At 39.7% G+C, this 18,613-nt stretch overlaps 1 protein-coding gene across 1 annotated transcript; it reads left to right on the forward strand.

Moving 5' to 3' along the window:
- The first annotated feature begins 242 nt into the window (after window positions 1-242).
- Window positions 243-4,161, forward strand: SOSTDC1 (sclerostin domain containing 1). The gene is made up of 2 exons (XM_009887749.1): window positions 243-634; window positions 2,842-4,161. The coding sequence occupies exons 1-2, from the start codon at window positions 430-432 to the stop codon at window positions 3,255-3,257; spliced, it is 621 nt and encodes a 206-aa protein (XP_009886051.1). The 5' UTR covers window positions 243-429; the 3' UTR covers window positions 3,258-4,161.
- The last annotated feature ends 14,452 nt before the right edge of the window (window positions 4,162-18,613 follow it).

Raw genomic sequence — 18,613 nt, forward strand, 5'->3', positions numbered from 1 at the left:
GGGGCAAGAGAGACTCATTCTGACACCGTGTTAGTCACATCGCACAAACATGCCAGGCATGCAGGGCAATACGGAATGGCAGGGCAGAGCCGGCAGCCTCTAGATCTCAGCCCGAATGCTGCTGTGTGGTGCCTAAGAGTTTTCTGATACCCTCCAAAGGCCCAAAGAGGAATCTTGCAATTAGTGTATCTAACTCCTCCTTTACTGCAGTCTTCTCTCCTATTGGTAAAAGGTCTTCACAGGCTCATGTAGGGATCCCACCCCTTTTGTGGGTTTTCATTCTGAAGCTATCCACAACTTTACACCTGAATGAATGCCAAGCCTCTCTGAATATATAAAGGAAACCTTCAAGAGCAATTTCAGAGTTACCCAGAAGAAGCAGCAGCAAAAGATTTCATCCAGCTCTGTCAGACAGAGACTGAACCAACCATGCTTCTCCCTGCCATTCACTTCTACGGTTTTCTCCTAGCTTGCATCTTCACGAAAAGCTACTTGGCTTTCAAGAACGATGCCACAGAGATACTTTATTCACACGTTGTTAAACCTGCTGCAGCGAGCCCAAGCAGCAATAGCACGTTGAATCAAGCCAGGAATGGAGGCAGGCACTACACCGGCACTGGATCCGACCGTAACAGTGAGTATCCTACCGGCGGCACTTCCACCGCCTCCCGCAGCCCGTAGCCCTCCGGCGGCGGCCCCTCCCGGCCCGGTCCCCTCCGGGAGCGGAGCCCCCCGGCCGCGGCGCCCCGCTGCAGCGCGCCTTTGCCCCCCCGGTGCGGCGCCGGAGGGAACCGGCGCCTAGAGGAAGCCGGGCCAAGGGAAGATGCTGCTGCTGGTTCCTGGCTGGGATCTGCCTCGCCGGGCGGCCCCCGAACAAGCCTCCCGCCCCCCTGCGAGTCCTGTAGGACCGGCTCTCTCGGGCAGGTTACTTCCTGAGGGAGGTTCATCCAGGAACGCGCGTTTTATGGGTTATCCGGGCAGGGAAGCGAGATAAAGGAAAGGAGCGAGAGGCGTTTGCAAAGCGCTCGCTTTCTTAACTCACCCTCCCACTGCGGGCAGGGGAGGTGTCTGGGCTACTTTTCAAATGCAATAAAAAACTCTGAATTTTGTTCCCGCTGTTTAGTTTTACTTCCTGCTGTAGCACTTACCTGCTTAACACCTCCAGCAAAAGTAAACAAATCAGCTCGTAATTTACCTGTGATCTCTGCTCTAACTTGTGCTGAGTTTTAAGTCTATATGTCAGATACATGGGGATCTGGAAACCTTTTGCTGACTTTATCTGTTCCCTCCCCTGCCCGCCTCCTTGAAATGAAAGCAATCCAAAGAGAGAGAGACACACACACAGCAACCCACCCACAACGATTCGATAAAAATAGCGTCATCCCTGGAAAGTGAAGGCAAAAAGTGACACCGATACCTTTCAGCTAAGCCAGGTGTGTCAGCTTCTATGAATGCTCAGGGTTTAAGTGCACAGGAAACATCTCATCATTATGAGATTACTGGAGCAGCCCAGTAGGTATTCATCGTCAATGAGCTGTCACTGGAGAAAAGCTGAGCCAGGAAAGACATAAAACCAGAAGGAAAGACAAGCTCAAATCTGTGACCAGCTGCTTCCAGGTACATTCCTGAGCGCAGCTGCAGGCAGGAAGCTTGAATCTTTTCCGCAAGGCAGGCAGGAGAACAGTCCTGTAAACAGTCCCTCCGATCAGCCCGCAGATTTACAGTCCCTCTGACTGCCCATCCTGAGATACAGGGGACAGGGTGAAGTAATCTTAACTCAGTGTCTCTGTTCAGAACTTGCTTCCAAAAATCCAAGTAGAAACAAAAGCAGCCTGTAGCTGTGATATGTAGATGTACCTTCAAAGCCTTTTATGATTCACTCTAAATAATGTTTCTAGTAATTACTTCTATTTTAAAGGCGTTAGTTAATTGCATTGTGTGTAGAATCTGCGCCGTAATTGTCCTTCAGAAAGAGGGAGAGCATAGCCAGTAAAGATTGCTTATTAAAATTAAGCGCACTGTGGGCGTTTATTTCAAAGTGTAATTACTGAAATAAACAGTTGTGTTTATTGCAGGGTGCAGAGCTGCACATACAGACGGGTACAAACATGCCTGTATGAGAAGCTCTGCATGTTGATTCTATGTCAGTTGCCTGAGAGAATTTGCAGGATCCTCTATGTTACATATAATATAAAGACTACTACAGATACAAAGATGGTGTTACCCTAAGGAAAAAAATGACCACTCTGAAATCGTTACTGCTAATTATTCATACTTTGCATAGAGAACACCATTCACTGGTAACTTCAGCTGTTACCATTTCTGCAGGATCTGTGTTCAGAGCAGCAGCGCTCATGGGAGACTCAGTCCACTGTAACTGTGGAATGAGAAGAAACACACTATTTGAAATTCATTCAAAAGAATAGAAAGAGTTTCCAAAGCACTATTTTCCCCCTTGCTAATGATCCAACATAATTGTTGTAAACATCAGAGAGCAGATTCCCTAGACTGAGAACAAGCAGGAAACATTTCTTCCCTTGGGGCATTTTTTCTCTTCTAAAAGGTATGTCTCTGAGAAGAAGGGTAGAGAATAAAATTGCCTCTTCTACCACAACTGCTGAAGCGCATATCGTTATGATTTCTTTATGCTGTGGTAATACCCGGAGATACCATCAGCGCTTGAGGCCCTTGTGTTGGGGGACACAACAGTAAAGAGATGTCCTGTAAAGATTACAGCCTACTTTAACTTCTGCAAAACATAGCTTGTTACTGTGAAAATGACTGGTTAAGGAAATCTCTCCATTCTGAATCTCAGTGTTTATTATTCTGTGCATTCTGCAGATCGTGTTCAAGTTGGCTGTCGGGAATTGAGATCCACCAAATACATTTCAGACGGCCAATGCACCAGCATCAATCCACTGAAGGAGCTGGTGTGTGCTGGTGAATGCCTCCCTTTGCCACTGCTCCCCAACTGGATTGGAGGAGGTTATGGAACCAAGTACTGGAGCAGGCGGAGCTCACAAGAGTGGAGATGCGTCAATGACAAAACTCGCACCCAGAGGATCCAGCTTCAGTGCCAGGATGGAAGTATAAGAACCTACAAAATAACTGTGGTCACGGCCTGCAAGTGCAAGCGATACACCAGGCAGCACAATGAGTCTAGCCACAACTTTGAGGGAACCTCCCAAGCAAAACCTATCCAGCATCACAAAGAGAGGAAAAGAGCCAGTAAATCCAGCAAACATAGCACAAGTTAGAAGTCAGACATTCTCTCCTCTCTCATCTCCCTCTCCTCCTGCCAAAATTGAACTCGCCTGTAACCATTTGCTTTATTGTTCTGACTGCTTAAAGACAAGTCTGCCATTGCTGTGTTCTCAGTTGACACTACATGCTTATTGCTTTGGCCAAAATCAAAAGGGGCATTCTCAGCATATGGACCTTTTGGGTGATTTTCCAAATGCTCAAGATGGGGAATAACACAAGCCTTCCAAACCCATACTAAAAACTTTTACATTTTCTCCAGCCATGGAGGCAAAGAAAATTTGCCATGAATATTCACTGAAGTCTATTTTGTAAAAAGATGCTTTGTTGTGTGTTTTCATGAGAACAGTTATCACGTCTATTGCCTTCTATATCATGTTTTATGAACTTCTGACAACAGCTTAAAAATACAACACCTAGTATCTGCTTTCAGATTCATTCTAAAAAAAATGCCTTGCATGCTGACCTTTCTCTTATCTCAGTATACCAAAAATTAAAATATGCATGGCAGCAATCAAAAAGTAAAGCTGAACAAACTATTTATTTGTTGTAATTATTTAATGAGCTTTTATATGTGTTATTTCCCTCCAAAATGTTCTTCTGTTTATAGCTTTTCTCATGTATCAAAGTATTTTCCTATGATTTGTGGCTGGATTAGAACATACATTTTGTAGATAATGTAAAATAGACGTTTAGCATTCTTGGTATATATATTTTCATTTTGAACATTCATAGACTTAGGTGTTATTTTGAAGTAGCAACATAAGAATTGTTTTTTCATTCTCCACTCTGTATTATTATTGTTTAAAAGTGTGCAATCAAAAGACAGATATGACGATTTCCTTTCAAATTCATCGGTGTTTGTTTTTTTTTTTTACAAAAATAAACACTGCTAAAAAACTATTGTCTGCCTGAATGTATGAAAATGCACACATTTTAATCAATCACAACATTTAATCTTAAAAAGTGGGAGAACATTATTTGGTTAAAAAAAATCTATCCATAATATTTAACATTAAAACAATCTTTCTGTGTATTCTTTTTGAATGTAAAAATCTTATATGGCTGTTTAACAGATGGTGCTTATTAATGGTCCGAGCCAGGTTCTTATTTAACAATTCTCAAGTTGTACATTGCAGAAGAAGTGCATATTTGGGAAGTTTTACAAGCTAGTAAGACACGACAATTTTTTTTCTTTTCATTAGTGATGATCAAGTCAAAGACTAACGGTAAAAATAACATGCAGTTTCATCTTTCCCATAAAGCCAATAGAGACTTGCTCATTATCCACAAATTCTTATAGAATGTATCAGGAAATATATAGTAAGCAATTTATCTTTTAACACATAGTCCATGAATCACATGTTCTTAAACTTTCAAACTATATTGAAATACTATGGGCAAGATTTCATCATGGGATTCTGCTGTTCTTAAATCATTAACTTTTACAACCCATTTGCACCCAAAGAAAGATGACACTAGAAGAGAGTAATGAAAAGTCTTGCCTGATAAGGTCTCACACAAGCTCTCTTTGACCTTCTCTTTATCTCATTCCATTTTGCATTTTCATTCCAAAAGATTCATCATGAAGTTCTTGGCAGAGATCTTCCTTGGTTGTTAATGTAGAACTGTTTGAAAACCACTGCTACTGCTTGACTTACTGAATCTTAAATTTTATTGACAAAATTTAATGATTTTTCCACAAAGCTACTTTCAAGAATTCTCTTAAAAATCTTCTACATGTAAGAAAAGTAGATACTTAAAAAAATATATATTTTAAGTGATCTACATGGTGGTACAGTTAAAAAACATTGCATTAATGACTTAGTTGTTTCAAGTTTAGTTCTGTGATCATGAAAATATCAGAACGATGAGATCAGAGACCTTTTATTCTTATATTCTCTGATCTTAAAGATGCTTCTTGTAAGCCTGAGAGGATAGATGATGAATAAAGGAGTTAGCAGGGAGAGAGGTGACATGGCATTGCTCCTAGGCATATCAGTCCAGTGGACCTACAGATATCCTAGTTTTTTATTTTAACAGACATTATAATCTTATCCAAACCATTTTATGAGGGAAAGATTATTCCCAAATGCCAAACATCTATCAATTTTTAAATTTTTCTCCAGGTACTTCTTCAGGATGACAAAGCAGAAAGGATTGAGATAATGGACCAGAATTCAACCAAAATTATTTTCAAAGCCGATTGTCACTACACATCAGTAAAGCTGCACTGCCTGTTCTGTATTGACTGCTATAAATAAGAATGGTGAAAAAATCCACACAACTTGCTCATGACTTGTCTACAGTCACTGAAGTTTGACTGTAGGAACAATATGCACGTTTAATAAGAGTTTGCCTTTAGCAATAGAGATAATAACTCCTAGTTTGTCTTTTCACGCAGAACTACCCGAAGGGTAATAATTTGACACACATCCACTAAGATGACTTAATGAAATTTTGCTGGAGATGCTATAGAAAGACCATGGGGCCCACCTCTAATTCTGGCATATTTGAGGGAACATGAAGGAAGCCAGCAGGAGCTTTGTCCAACAGCAGTGACTAAACTTTGAAGTGCCACCTGAGTTAGCCATGGTCTCTTCTTTGGCCACAACTTTGGCATTTTGTGGGGGAGATCTGCAGGAAAGCAGTGCTAGAATTATGTTAATCTTGAGTTTTCTTGAGGAATAATGTTATTCTGTTACTTACCTCCTAGCTCCAAATGCTTCAATCTGGCCTATACGATCTGCCTTCTGTTTCACCCTGTTAAATGTGAACTCACAGGGGTCTATCCAAGGATACAGACAAAAGGCTTTATACGCATACATCCAACCAGGTTTTTTCTATATGGAGAGTCTCCAACACGCAAAGTTGCAGTGGGTAGGATATGGGCCAATGCTTTTGTATCTACAGTGGAGAATTTTGCCAAAGTTTCTCAAAGATACAGTGAAAAAAATTCTACTGCTTAAACTGAAGTAATTTTAAGTATGAGACATCTTATGTTTGTTTCAGAGTTAAAAAGGTAAGACAAACATGCTAGAATTTTCTAGTTTTCACCTGAAATATTAAGCCAAATAGATACAAGAAGCATGTAAATGTTTTGCAAAAGTACAATGTAGAGGCAGATCACATAAGTTTTAACACAAATTAGACCACTAAATAGTCCAGATTTATTACAATAAGAATATATGGAAGTTGACTTTCTCAATAATATCCTATTGTATGGGCAGATCACTAAGTCCAGGGGCTTCTTAAAAAGCATTTCAAACATCTTTAAAAGAACAGAATAATTTTATAAGTTCCCCTACTTGCTTCTTTGGAAAACTAAAAGTGAATAAATTAGAAATAGTCTGTTAATGTGCCATCATTATTTCATTACTTTCGAGTTGATGAAAACTGCCCCCAGCTAAGGGGCAAATTGTTTTATAATGAATAGAAATCAATTTTCCTTAGACATCACGAGAAACAAACTTAGCCAGATGCTGATTGTTTTGATAGCATGGTAGCACTCAGAGGCACACTTCATAGAGGCAGTGTGTCCTGCTTTGAGCAACACAGGATTTATTGCTCTTTCAGTAATTTTACTTTTCGGTAAGGTCTCTTCTAATGCTAGGGAAAACCGCATTTTTAGAAGACTCTGGTGTCTGAATTTCTGAAAATATTTACTTTGTAGCCACCTATGGTATGCAGGTTTTAAGGTCTCAGTGTTTTCGAGCTTGCGAGGTGTGGGGACAAAGAGTGAGACCCGGGCACTTGACCCAAGCTGGCCAACAGGATTATTTCGTACCATGAATGTCACATTCAATATAAATTAGAAAGTTTGCTGAGGAGTTTTCTCTCTTCCATGATGGCTGCAATCCTGATAACTTCTTGTCCCAGTGCCGGATCCCTGAAGCCTTCCCTTGCTCCCAAAGCTGTAGTGCTTGCAGTGTTGTTGCATTTACTGTCCACTGCTGGGAGTGCACAGCTTCCTACCGATATAATTGGTTGAGTATAATCCTTGTATATTTTATACTGGTATGGGGATCAACATTGGTTGTTTAGTGCTATTAACGTTAATTATGTAATCTTACTCTATTAAATCTGTTTATACTTCAGCTCCCGGGTTTCCTTGTTTTTTCCTGATTCCCTTTCCCAGGTTGGGGAGGGGTCATGGGATGATAGAGTAATTGCCTGAATGACAATAAATTGTTGTGGGTTCTTCAAACCATAACACAGTGGTAGATAGTATGTGTCATTAAGACATTACCAACTCTGGAAGTCAGAAGGGCCTGACATTTGCAGTCTAGACTAGAAAGGCCCTTGAAAAGTTTATTTATTCAGATTTTTAGTAATAGTAACAAATCTGTTGCTCTCTCCTTTCCAGCAGCGTTGGAATCAAACTCACTCAATCCAAGTTCAGTCATTTGTTTGGAAATAAAGCAGACATTTGAATAACACCCTGCAAAATACCTAACAGATTTCTGCTAGTAAATCACTGTAGTCCTCCTAACCTTGACCTTTATATCCTTCCTGAAGAAGTACAGCATTAATCAAGAAAGGACTGTTCAACACATTCCACTGTGAGAGTCTTGTTGCTACAGTATTAACCTGGAGGTGTTCAGTGGAAAATTATAAGGAATCCTTAGTGTTGGAAGGTATCCTATTCTCATGATGCATTTCCTTTCCCTTAGGCCAGGCAAGGGGCTTTGATTTTAAGTTCATTGACATACATATAAACATAGCTCCAGGCTAAAACTGAAAATTCTCTAGAGATTTATGAGTTAAGCAGACATTCTGTCACTGGATTTGTTAATTTTGCCTGAACGTCGCCCCCACAACAAAAAGCCTGCCCATGCACCTTTCTGAAAGACATCCAGCCTTTCAGCTCACTCATCGTATGAGTTATGTGGACTGACACACTAGAAAAGTGTGATTTACAAGTGATATTGCCTACCACCGAGTTAATATTCAAACATCTACCTTCCTCAGTACTTCCATGACAAGAAAATACTCTTCGTTCTTAATTAATGCTCATCAGACTACATGCCATGAAAATAACTAGTCTCCACTCATTGCTGAGAAAAATCTGTACAAACACTGGACTGTAACTCCATTTTGGGAGGGTTTTTTTTCTTAATTCACTTTGGTTTGACAACATATTATAGTGTTACATTACCTAGCTGGAGTTCAGGCCTTCTTAATGCCTCTATACAACCGCAAAGAAATACAGAGGATGTCTTAATATAAACGAAAATCAGAACCACTGACTTTAATGGGGCTGTTTGTGGAATATGGTGCTTCATGAGTGTAAAGGAAAATAAAAAAATTCCGCTCCCTGGAAAAAAGGCCTAAATCAGAATACGCTGCAACAATAATATCGTTCTGTTTACTAAACCACAAAGACAACTGCTGTCAAAAAGTGACCTTTGTTACCATCTACTCAAGTTAAAAATATTGAATCACCTAAAAATTTTTTGCTGAACACTTTGTCTATTTCTTGTCTGCTGCCCTACTTCAGTAGTTGTACAATAGTGTATTGTCTCATTGTTTAAACCCTTAGCTGTTCTGAACTATACTTACTACAGTACACTTGCTTTTTGATACAGGAATATTTCAAATCTCTTTTTAGAATGACTGGATGCATCAATTTTTAATTTTGACTACTGAGAGGAAAAGTCCTGCTCTGACTTGACCTAGGAGTTCCACATTTGATTTGTTTTGTTAGCCCCAGTGAGAAGTGACTTAGTAAAGAAATTGCGAAGAAACTTAGTAAAAGCATGAACCAGTCTGTGAAGTCCGATGCTTTGGTGGGCTAAAGAAAAGCTAACCAGGCACATTCATTAAAGTTCTTTTATATGAAACACTGGAGAGTTGAGGGAGGGGGCCCAAGGAGAAAAGTACTTGTCTAGCCCTACCACAAGAACAGCAACCGAGAAATGGAGGGACTATGCAGAGCTTTAAAACAGACTCTGTAGCACAAAGACTTTGTTTTAATTGCAGCTGAAGCAAGTTTAAACATCTGTTGCTTGTTAGATTATTATTTTATTTATTTACTTATTTATTTATTCATTTATTTTTTGGATGGGTTGAAGAAAGCTCTTTTAGATTCCCTATGGCCATTAAGCTGGGATGGAGAACAGAGGTCTAAGTGTTTCTAAAATGTAAAGCTGCACAGATTTTGGTTTTAGCAAGGATCACTTGCTTTTTTTCTCCACTGAAAAAGCCTGCTGAAACTTTTGCTTTTGTATGTCTTTATTGCAATTTTTAGGATGGTAGCCAGAATAGCTTATAGCAGCGGGGAACAGGTTATATCGCTGCACTGCATCTTTTGTTTTCAGATATTGAAATGTCTGAATCTGGGTGTGTCTAGAAGAGGAGAAAGAACAGAAAATGGATAAAAAAAATAGAACAAAATGACATGTGGAGAACAGCATGTGCTGCATGTCCTTCATTTTCTTCTGATCATCACAACTTCACATGAGACTTCAAAAGACTTGTTCTGTCTGCAGATTGCCAAGCCAATCATTAGCCAATGCACATGCTACCCTTGGGATTTAGTAGACTGCTAAGTCTAAGTTCACATGGTAGATAACCATTTCTGACTGTCTCTGTGTCTTCTCTTCCCATGCAAAGGGAAGAATGCACAGCACAGTGTGTCTGTACCATCCACACGTTCCATACAGAACCAGGGCAAGTCAGAGAGACTTCAGAATCTGACACCTTCACAGAAATTCATGTTTCACTGCATTGGTCATATCTTCTGGTGGGCAACCACAGCCTCCTCTTTCTGAGGAGAAAGAATACTGCTTAAGCTGAAAAGGTTCACATACAGGTTTCTTAGAAAGCTATTAGTCTACCACACAACTGGACTTCCTTGCTGAAGAATTTGGCTCAAAATCCTGCTTACAACCTACGTAAAATCTATCAGTAGATTCCCTCTCACTGTTACCCTTACAAAATTACACTAATCTGATTTTGTGAACAAGACTATTAAGAATACAGGCAGCAAGTTATCCACAAAACCTCTTATATGTGCTCTGCAACTATTGTCCCCATATTTTCTTTTGAACTTTTTGTAATCAGTTATGAGTCTTGACACTTCTGCCAGAAGAAAATGTTTGCAACATCCTTTGCCAAGAATAAAGTAAATATTAAGATGGATTTCCATTTTTATTTGCTTAATTAAATACTTTTTTGCATACTTCTTCCATAAAAGCCCTTATTATACAGACCATTCAAGCCACTGTCTGAATCTTAAGAATGCAGTACTTTGTGGTACTCTTTATCTACTCAAATACTACAGCCTGCTGCAAATCTGCCTACTTCTGCCCTCCACTTTGAAACTTCTGGCTCTGGCAAAAACTAAATCTCTTTCCCCTGGTGTCTCAGTGACCAAACTCTTTTCTTTCCAGTCATTAGGTTACCTCTCCCACAGTTCTGTTCTGGCACAAATATATACATAAAAAATAATGATAGGATGCATTACTTAATCCATTTTCTAAAGTGTTCAGTACTGAAGAAAAAAATGTATTTGGAAACACAAGTGTACTGGCACACGTAAGTGTCAGGAAGAATTTTTAAAGTAAAAGAAACAGCAACAGGACACAGAACATTTTCCATAAAGTAGTTGGTTTGCATCCAGCTAGATTAGTATGTTGGAGAATGGTTAACCTTTGATGGTTGCTCAGTGGTAAATGTTAAACAGGCTAAGTCTCTATATAATTGCTGGATAACAGGTAGCCACATTGTTGCAGTTGGGAAAAATCTGTAACCTTGATCTTTCTAAAAACTGAACAGGATCAAAGGACTGACCCTGTCCAATCTGACATTTTCATGCTAGAACTGGACAAGCCAGCAAAGGATGAGGCAAAGGATTAGGACAGGACTACTGTTTTTCATCATCCTGCACATTTTGCTCACTATAAAGCCACTGTTTAGAATGAGAAAGATTCGCAAACCTTTCCACAAGGCAGGCTGCATTTTATCACACTTCCTTTACAAGATGCCAAAAAGGTTAGAATTTAACACTAAAAATTCAAAAGAAGAGGAGAAAAATGAACCAGCTCCATAATTGTTTTGTCTAATGTGTACCATAGAAATCCACAATGAAGGCAAAGTCCAAATTTGTGTTGGATAGTATCTTCTCTTACCTGCTGCAATTTCAGTCCCTGATGGTATGGCTAGGACCAGTCTTTATTTGTTAAGTAAAAACTTACATGGATGGAATCACTCCTATATGAACTCTGGTAAACTGGGTGCATGTATGTTCTTCAGACATGAGACTAATGAATAACATTCTTGGCATTCTAAGGGTAAGGACCATTAACATGGGAGATGCCGAAGCAATACTTTCAGTGTAGTAATGAATAATAAAGCTTCTACTCCTATTCATAGCAAATCTGAAAATTTTCATTGGTGTTATTTGATTCTCTCCATCATTTTAAGTTTGGTGCATTGTTTCACATTCCTTCACAAACATTCCATAGAGATAACACAGAATATGGTAAAGCAATAAAACACGGCATGCTAATATGCACACAGCAAAATTAAAACAAACTTGTGGTTTAATACCACATATTTAACCAGTTCATAGACCACCTCTGCTTTGAATCATTTTGGGAAAAGGAAACTACCATTCATCTTTCCTCATAAGTAACTGTTTCTCCAATCACGATTGGACACCTGTCAAAAAAGAATAAATGAAACATTTTTCTTTTTACTGAGATGATAAGGCTCTATCCTAATGGCTGGTGCCTGCTGTTAAGTCACAGTGACAGTGGAAAACAGCCTCTGGGATTTCTGTCCCTCAATTTCCATGTTTAATCTTTGTTAGGGTCGCCATACAATGCACTCTGACAGACGAACACCCTAAAACACAATCCTTGCAAACCAGCACAATAAATGGTGATGTTAAAGCTGAGCAGACAGGCCTACCCAACCCTGGCATTACTTAATATTTGACCAACATACCTAGAACCTATGAAGATCTTCCTGGAGCCAAGTGCTTATTTCTAATGAAAAATTACATGAGGCCTCCACCTGATCACCTACTTGCCAAAGCAGTAAAAGACTTTCTTCATGTCTTTAACATTTCTGAATTTCACAAAGACTCCTGCAGTCATAGACTCTCACTCTCATGAATTATTGGATTAGATACTATGAGGTAATTCTCTTATCTTTAAATTCTTTTACTTTGTGTACACAAAATACTCATAAGCTCTTGAACTAACCTTCCAGACCCCAGAGAAACAGCCTAAAGGATTATAGAGTACAGAATGGATAAACACTTCGGGGAGAATATAACATTTTAGGGTGAAGCTTTAAAATGTGTGCCAAACATCAAATGAAATCTCTGTCAATTTGTTTTCCAGCACTTGCACAGAACATAAGCAAGATGCTTCCTCTGTGCATCAAGTATTCATAGACTCTAGAAGAAATTTGTCTACTAGAACAGTGTAAAACAATGCCAAAGGTGTGACATAAAACACACGATACAACAGGTGAAACTCAACATATGTTTTTCAACACTTACCTGCAATGATGTGAAAGTATGAAAACACTCCATTGTGTTCAGAGACCACATTTCCTTTACATTTGTAGCATTCATATTGTCTATTTATGCTTCAACTATTAACAAACCAAAAATCATGGAACACTTCTACTTTACAGCTTGCTACACCATTTTGACAAAAATCAAAAACATACATCAGAAATATTTTGCAGAACTGCATATGAAGACAATAGCTCTTAGAATTCCCCTTAGGGATCTGATCTATAGGTGATTCTATGCACGCTGTATATTAGGAATGTAAGTACTTTTTGATATTTGATAGTCAACTGTTTACACCATTTAAGTTATGCATGTGCATAACTCCCTTGCTGAATACATGCTGTTTTGATCTTAGTTCCACAAAGTGATAGGAGCAAATCAATAGCACAACACCTTATGTAAAGTATTCCACTCATCTATAGCATCTTTCATCAAAGAATCTCAGAGCAAGAAAGGAGCCTTTGCAATCATATTTGTAAAAATACTAACATAAAAATATGCTAATATGAAATGAAATAAGATAAGATTTCACCAAAGGTGTTAATTATGATTTGGAGAGAAAATGGTTTTGCATTTTTCAACATTTCACTATCTATTATACTGCCTCAAGCTATATGTTCCCTATGACATGATACTGACTTGGGAACCCCTGTCACCACAGAGCAAATAGTCTGAGGCAGCTGCTGTGCAACAAAGACTGAAACAGCAAAGATGTAAGTCAGTCCAAAAGGACTATGTGGAGCGTCGATTAGGTCTCAGTTGCAGGCAACCAGTAAAAGACTGTGAACAGCATAAAAGAAAACTGTCACACAATTATTTTTTCTAGTGATCAATCAGAACTGAAATAAAATATCTGGAAACAAAATACCTACCCAGACTATGCTTTCTCTTTTTTTTTTTTCATATATACATGTAGAAATGATGATGAAGCCTAAGACTTTGAGATCTTGCATAAAGTGCTACAAATAGCAATAGACATGCAAGATAAAACCTGAAATACTGTCTTTCTAAGGACTTTTTAATCTCTTTAGATACACTAAGAACCTGTGTCTGTCTCTGTAAACAGTGACTTCAGCAATTACAGAAAGTTATTGGTGAGTTAAAGAAACCAAGACTGCTATCCTACTTGAACAGAAAAACTCTCTAAGGAGAACCGACATTCCACTTTCTTACTTACAGCTCTGGATGTTCATTTTATGGCTTGCCACCCCTGAAGTAATAACTTATATATCTGGATAAAATTAGTGAAATACAATCCTGCAAACACAAGGTTCTGGCTAAAAGCCTGCACCACTATTCAGAATGCTGCAGATACTGTGTTAGTTGCAAGAATGGCTCTCAAGATTTTAAACATTTTTAGCTTTATATTGTCTTTCACAGAACTTGCACTTCCATAGTAGGAAGTATTGTGGGTTTTTTTTGTAATTTTGCTTTTACAATTCACTTTAATTTGCAAAATGTTCCTTGATTGCATGCATTTCCCTTTAAAACACACAACAGTGAACATTGCTGCTGGACAAGAAAAGGTACATTAATCTTATTTTGCCTGCATTAAAACCAAAATTCTTCAAGAGCTTAGAAATGACTTGGAAAAAAGGTCAGACAATTTCTCAGTTAATTTATACCACATCTAAAGAAGACTCAAATGCAATTTTTAATTAAGAAATGTTACTCTCTCACTCATTTTTCACAAAAACCTTCCAGTATGATTTTTACGACTCAAATAACTTAATGTTCTATGGAAACACTATTATGAGTTTCACTTACAGAAACAGATGGATTTTTTTTTCCCCAGCAGTTAAATTTTCAGGTGAATTTCACTTCTGTAATTTGATTCCAATTTGTACATATCTTCTTTCTTCAATAAAAAGGAAAAAAAACACACTTTTCTTCTCAAACATGATTGGCATATTTACTGCATAATTGCAAACTACTACTGTGGTTTCAGATGTTATACCCCTGCACAGAAATGATGGATTAGCCTGCTCTTTACTTGCTTTGAGGCAAAAATGTTGCCTTTGTCCCTCTTTATCCAAATAAAAACTATAAAATTGTTCTCTCAATATGTGTGAATTTACTTTTTACTCCACTTCAAATGTTTCTATATGAGCATGCACATATATGCACAGTAAGCAAATTATTAGATTGATTCAATAAAAAATGCAAAATGGAATGGAACTGAAGCAAATTATGTATTCACAAAATGCCACTGTGTTTCATCACATGTTACTATCAAGCGAATATTTAAAAGATGTAAAACCAAAAATCCCAATTTTCTTAACCCATGCTAAGACACAGCATAAATTGATAATGATGTTAAATATGCTCCTTCTTCTATGTCATTGTCTAAGAAAACAAAAAATAAAAGGGAAAATAGCAGTAACAAGCTCAGTCTAACCAAGACCTCAAGAATCTATACTGAAGGGCTTCTTCAAGAACTAACAGGTGTTATCAACACACAAGAATATTTTGACTCCACAGGGACTGTGGAAAGCATGAAAACTTCTGAAGCATCTGACATTCAAGTGCAGACAAAAGCAGCTTCAAAGTGATGTTTGGCTGGATCGTCAAATCTCACCATAAACATACAACACATTTGAGGACACTGAAGTCTGCATCCAGCAAAGTTATTATGAAACATAATTTCTTTTGGACAGATTAAGCTTTGTCAACCTAGCATAATAAGGAAAATGGGTTTCAGAACAATAGCAGAAGCAATTTTCACATGTGATCCTCTTTCCTCGATCTCTCTTGCCTTTTTATCCTTCACAGAAGAAATTAATATGCATGAAAGAAATGAAGTGGGGAAACACTGGCTGGGCAAGAGAGAAAGTAGTAAGCACAACAGGTTGTTAGAGTGGAGGAAGAAGTACAAAACCATAATGTCAAGACAGAAGGGGAAAACAGTTCTGAAGATTGTGTTTATGTTTGGGAACATTCTACTTACCTACCTCTCGGAACCAATGTACTGTGGGAGGAGCTATGGGAGCTAAAAAGACCTTATTTTGCTGCTTATAATAACGCAAACAAGAAAAAAGTCTGGAAAATCAGCTACAGTTAACTAGATTAATGTCTGTGCTCTTTATGAATGGAAGTATGAAGATATGAGTCACGAATTCAGAATTTCTTTTACACTGAAAAAAAGGAAAAAGTGGGAATGCTGCAGAACAACCTGCTATGAACATGTTTGTATAGAACTGGTGCAAAAAAAAGTCATAATAATGTAACCTATGCTATCCAAGGTGATTGTGGATGCTGGAGGTGCCTACCTTCAGGCGAAAATTTCATTTTGGGCCTCTGATAACAAAGAAGTGATGTTGAATGGACAGCACAGAGGGAAGAGTCAGGGCAAACTTGGAAGTCCTGAAAAGAGACAACAAAAAATCCTCTGTCATCAGTCAGTAATTAGAGGTAGAGAAATACTTTCAAAGAAAAAAAAATATTTAAGACCCACCAAAAAGGAAAACAAACAGGTAAACACTTCCTGAGCCCATAGATTTTCTAAAATAAATCCCACAATTAACAGTCTTGAAGACAATGAGACCAACACTTGTCAGGAGGAAGGCAGTTCAACTTCTAGCTAACGCTTTCACTGGCGAAGTGGGTCTCCATTCCAGAAGTTCTTCAGCAATCTGTGTAACTCAAGATTCTTTCCCCTTCTTTACATGCCCATTTCCTTCAATGCCCATGATAGTACATTTGTTCCTTACAGAAGCTTTTGGAGACGACATTACCTAGAAGGCACATCTGTGTGTTTGCATTTAACATTTTTTCCTTTTTTTTGCCATCAGTCCCTCTCATGTTTCATTGCATGGTACTAGCTGATGTGATTTCTGTCCATTATCTTAACTGTAAGGGCACCACTGTGTGTAAAGTGCCTATGTTCTCCACTGTACCGTCCAATTTTTCAGGACCTTCCTGCTATTACAGGTATCAAAGATACCTGCGAACTTTGCCTTTGCTAGCAGGGATCACTTCACTTCTATTGTATGACTCCTACTTATGACACCTCTGCAATCCCATATGATCATTTTACTGGCACTGGCAAAGCAGCCCAGCTGGGACATATAAAACTGGCTTCCATGCTGCTTTTTCGACCAGACACTCCTCAGAAAATTCTCCATATGTTTTCTACTTAGGTTTCTCTTGACACAACTAAGAGAAATCCAAAAAGCTGTAAAGAAGTCAGCTTCTCAAAGATATAAAGAATAGGTCGAGAAATCCCACAGACTCTAAAGCCTCTGGTCATTTTAGGACAGCCGGCATATAAGACACTGATTTTTTCCTAAAACTAATGATGAAGAGGACAGTGCTAGGGCCCTGAGGGCACCCACATCCAAGGAGTTTAGTTGGCTGAGTTAAGGGGTTTAGCTTGCTACCTCCAAAGTCAGCTCTTCCACTGATAAGAGCTGTTGTGAAGAAAGCTAGAAGCAAGGGCCTGACCCTCCTTTTCCCTTGGGAGCTACTTTTAAGCAGAGCCCTTACTGCTGTCCTCTTGTGTCTGCACCTGGTCTGGTGCCTCTCTGACCTGTGCACACTGGCTCTGCTTCCTGGCTTGCCCTGAGACCTGCCGCCTCACTGAGACCTTGCCGGGTGATCACAGGGCTGCGCCTGACCCTGAGGGCCCGATCCTGACCCTGACACATGCTTAGCATGCTGCCTCCTGGTTGCCGAGGCTGTTGTTCTTGCCTTCCTCATTACTGGCTCCCCTTCCCTTTTGGAGCCCTCACTGCTCCCTGATAAGCAGCAACAAGCTCATAACAGTACTTTTAGATTTGCAAGGCTATCTGTACAGTGAGATGTCCAAAACTTTCAGATGAGGAGACAGTGTAGCAATAGTATTGAAATACACTCAGCTTACAGCCTAAGATGTACAGTGAAGCCAGACCTATCAACCTGAGACCTACTTTTCTGATTACAAATGTGTGACCTGGCTTAGCCAGCCGCCTCCTCCTTGGACTGTGCCTCCTCTGGCACCCTATTGAAGTGCTGGAGCATGTCCAGAGAAGGGCAATGAAGCTGGTGAGGGGTCTGGAGCACAAGTCTTATGAGGAGCGGCTGAGCGAACTGGGGTTGTTTAGCCTGGAGAAAAGGTGGCTGAGGGGAGACCTTATCTCGCTCTACAGCTACCTGAAAGGAGGTTGAAGCGACATGGGGATAGGTCTCTTCTCCCAAGTAACAGCCAGTAGAACAAGAGGAAACAGCCTCAAGTTGCGTCAGGGGAGGTTTAGGATGGATATTAGAAAAAAATTCTTCACCAAAAGGGTTGTCAAGCACTGGAACAAGCTGCTCAGGGTAGTGTCGAGTCACGATCCCTGGAGGTACTTAAAACACGGGTAGATGTGGCACTGACCGACATGGTTTAGTGGTGGACTTGGCTGTGCTAGGTTAAAGGCTGGACTCGATCCTAAACGTCTTTTTCAACCTAAACAATTCTATGATTTTATGATTCTAAGGGGCACCAGCCCTGGGAATTTTCCGATCAACCTGTTTCAGCTACTGCCTACAGTAACTCTGTAAAATAAGCTGCAACATCCCAGCTTCTCCCAGCGAATTGACTGCTGCTATTTCAACCTCTCCCGCCCAGTATTAAGGGCAACACACCCCAGATTTTGGCAGGCGTCCCCAGCCGGCCTGTGGAGAAGCCGTCCTCTCACGGCCGGCGCTCGCGTGACGGCGCAAGGCCGCGCACCGGCCCGCCTTCCCCTCGGCTTCAAACACGAGGTACTTATCTCCTCACAGAAAGAGGACATCCCGCCCCCCATCCGCGGAGCCCGAAGCGGCCCACGGCGCGGCAGCGGCTCTCACGCCTCTCCAGCG

This window comes from Charadrius vociferus, unplaced genomic scaffold (assembly GCF_000708025.1).
Source record: "Charadrius vociferus isolate BGI_N301 unplaced genomic scaffold, ASM70802v2 scaffold551, whole genome shotgun sequence".
Lineage (NCBI taxonomy): Eukaryota > Metazoa > Chordata > Aves > Charadriiformes > Charadriidae > Charadrius > Charadrius vociferus.

Bases quoted from the DNA above. Each gene is read 5' to 3' on its own strand.
- SOSTDC1 (XM_009887749.1), top strand. From the start codon at position 430: ATGCTTCTCCCTGCCATTCACTTCTACGGTTTTCTCCTAGCTTGCATC. The intron at 635-2,841 runs GTGAGTATCCTA...TGCATTCTGCAG, and splicing joins CACTGGATCCGACCGTAACA to ATCGTGTTCAAGTTGGCTGT.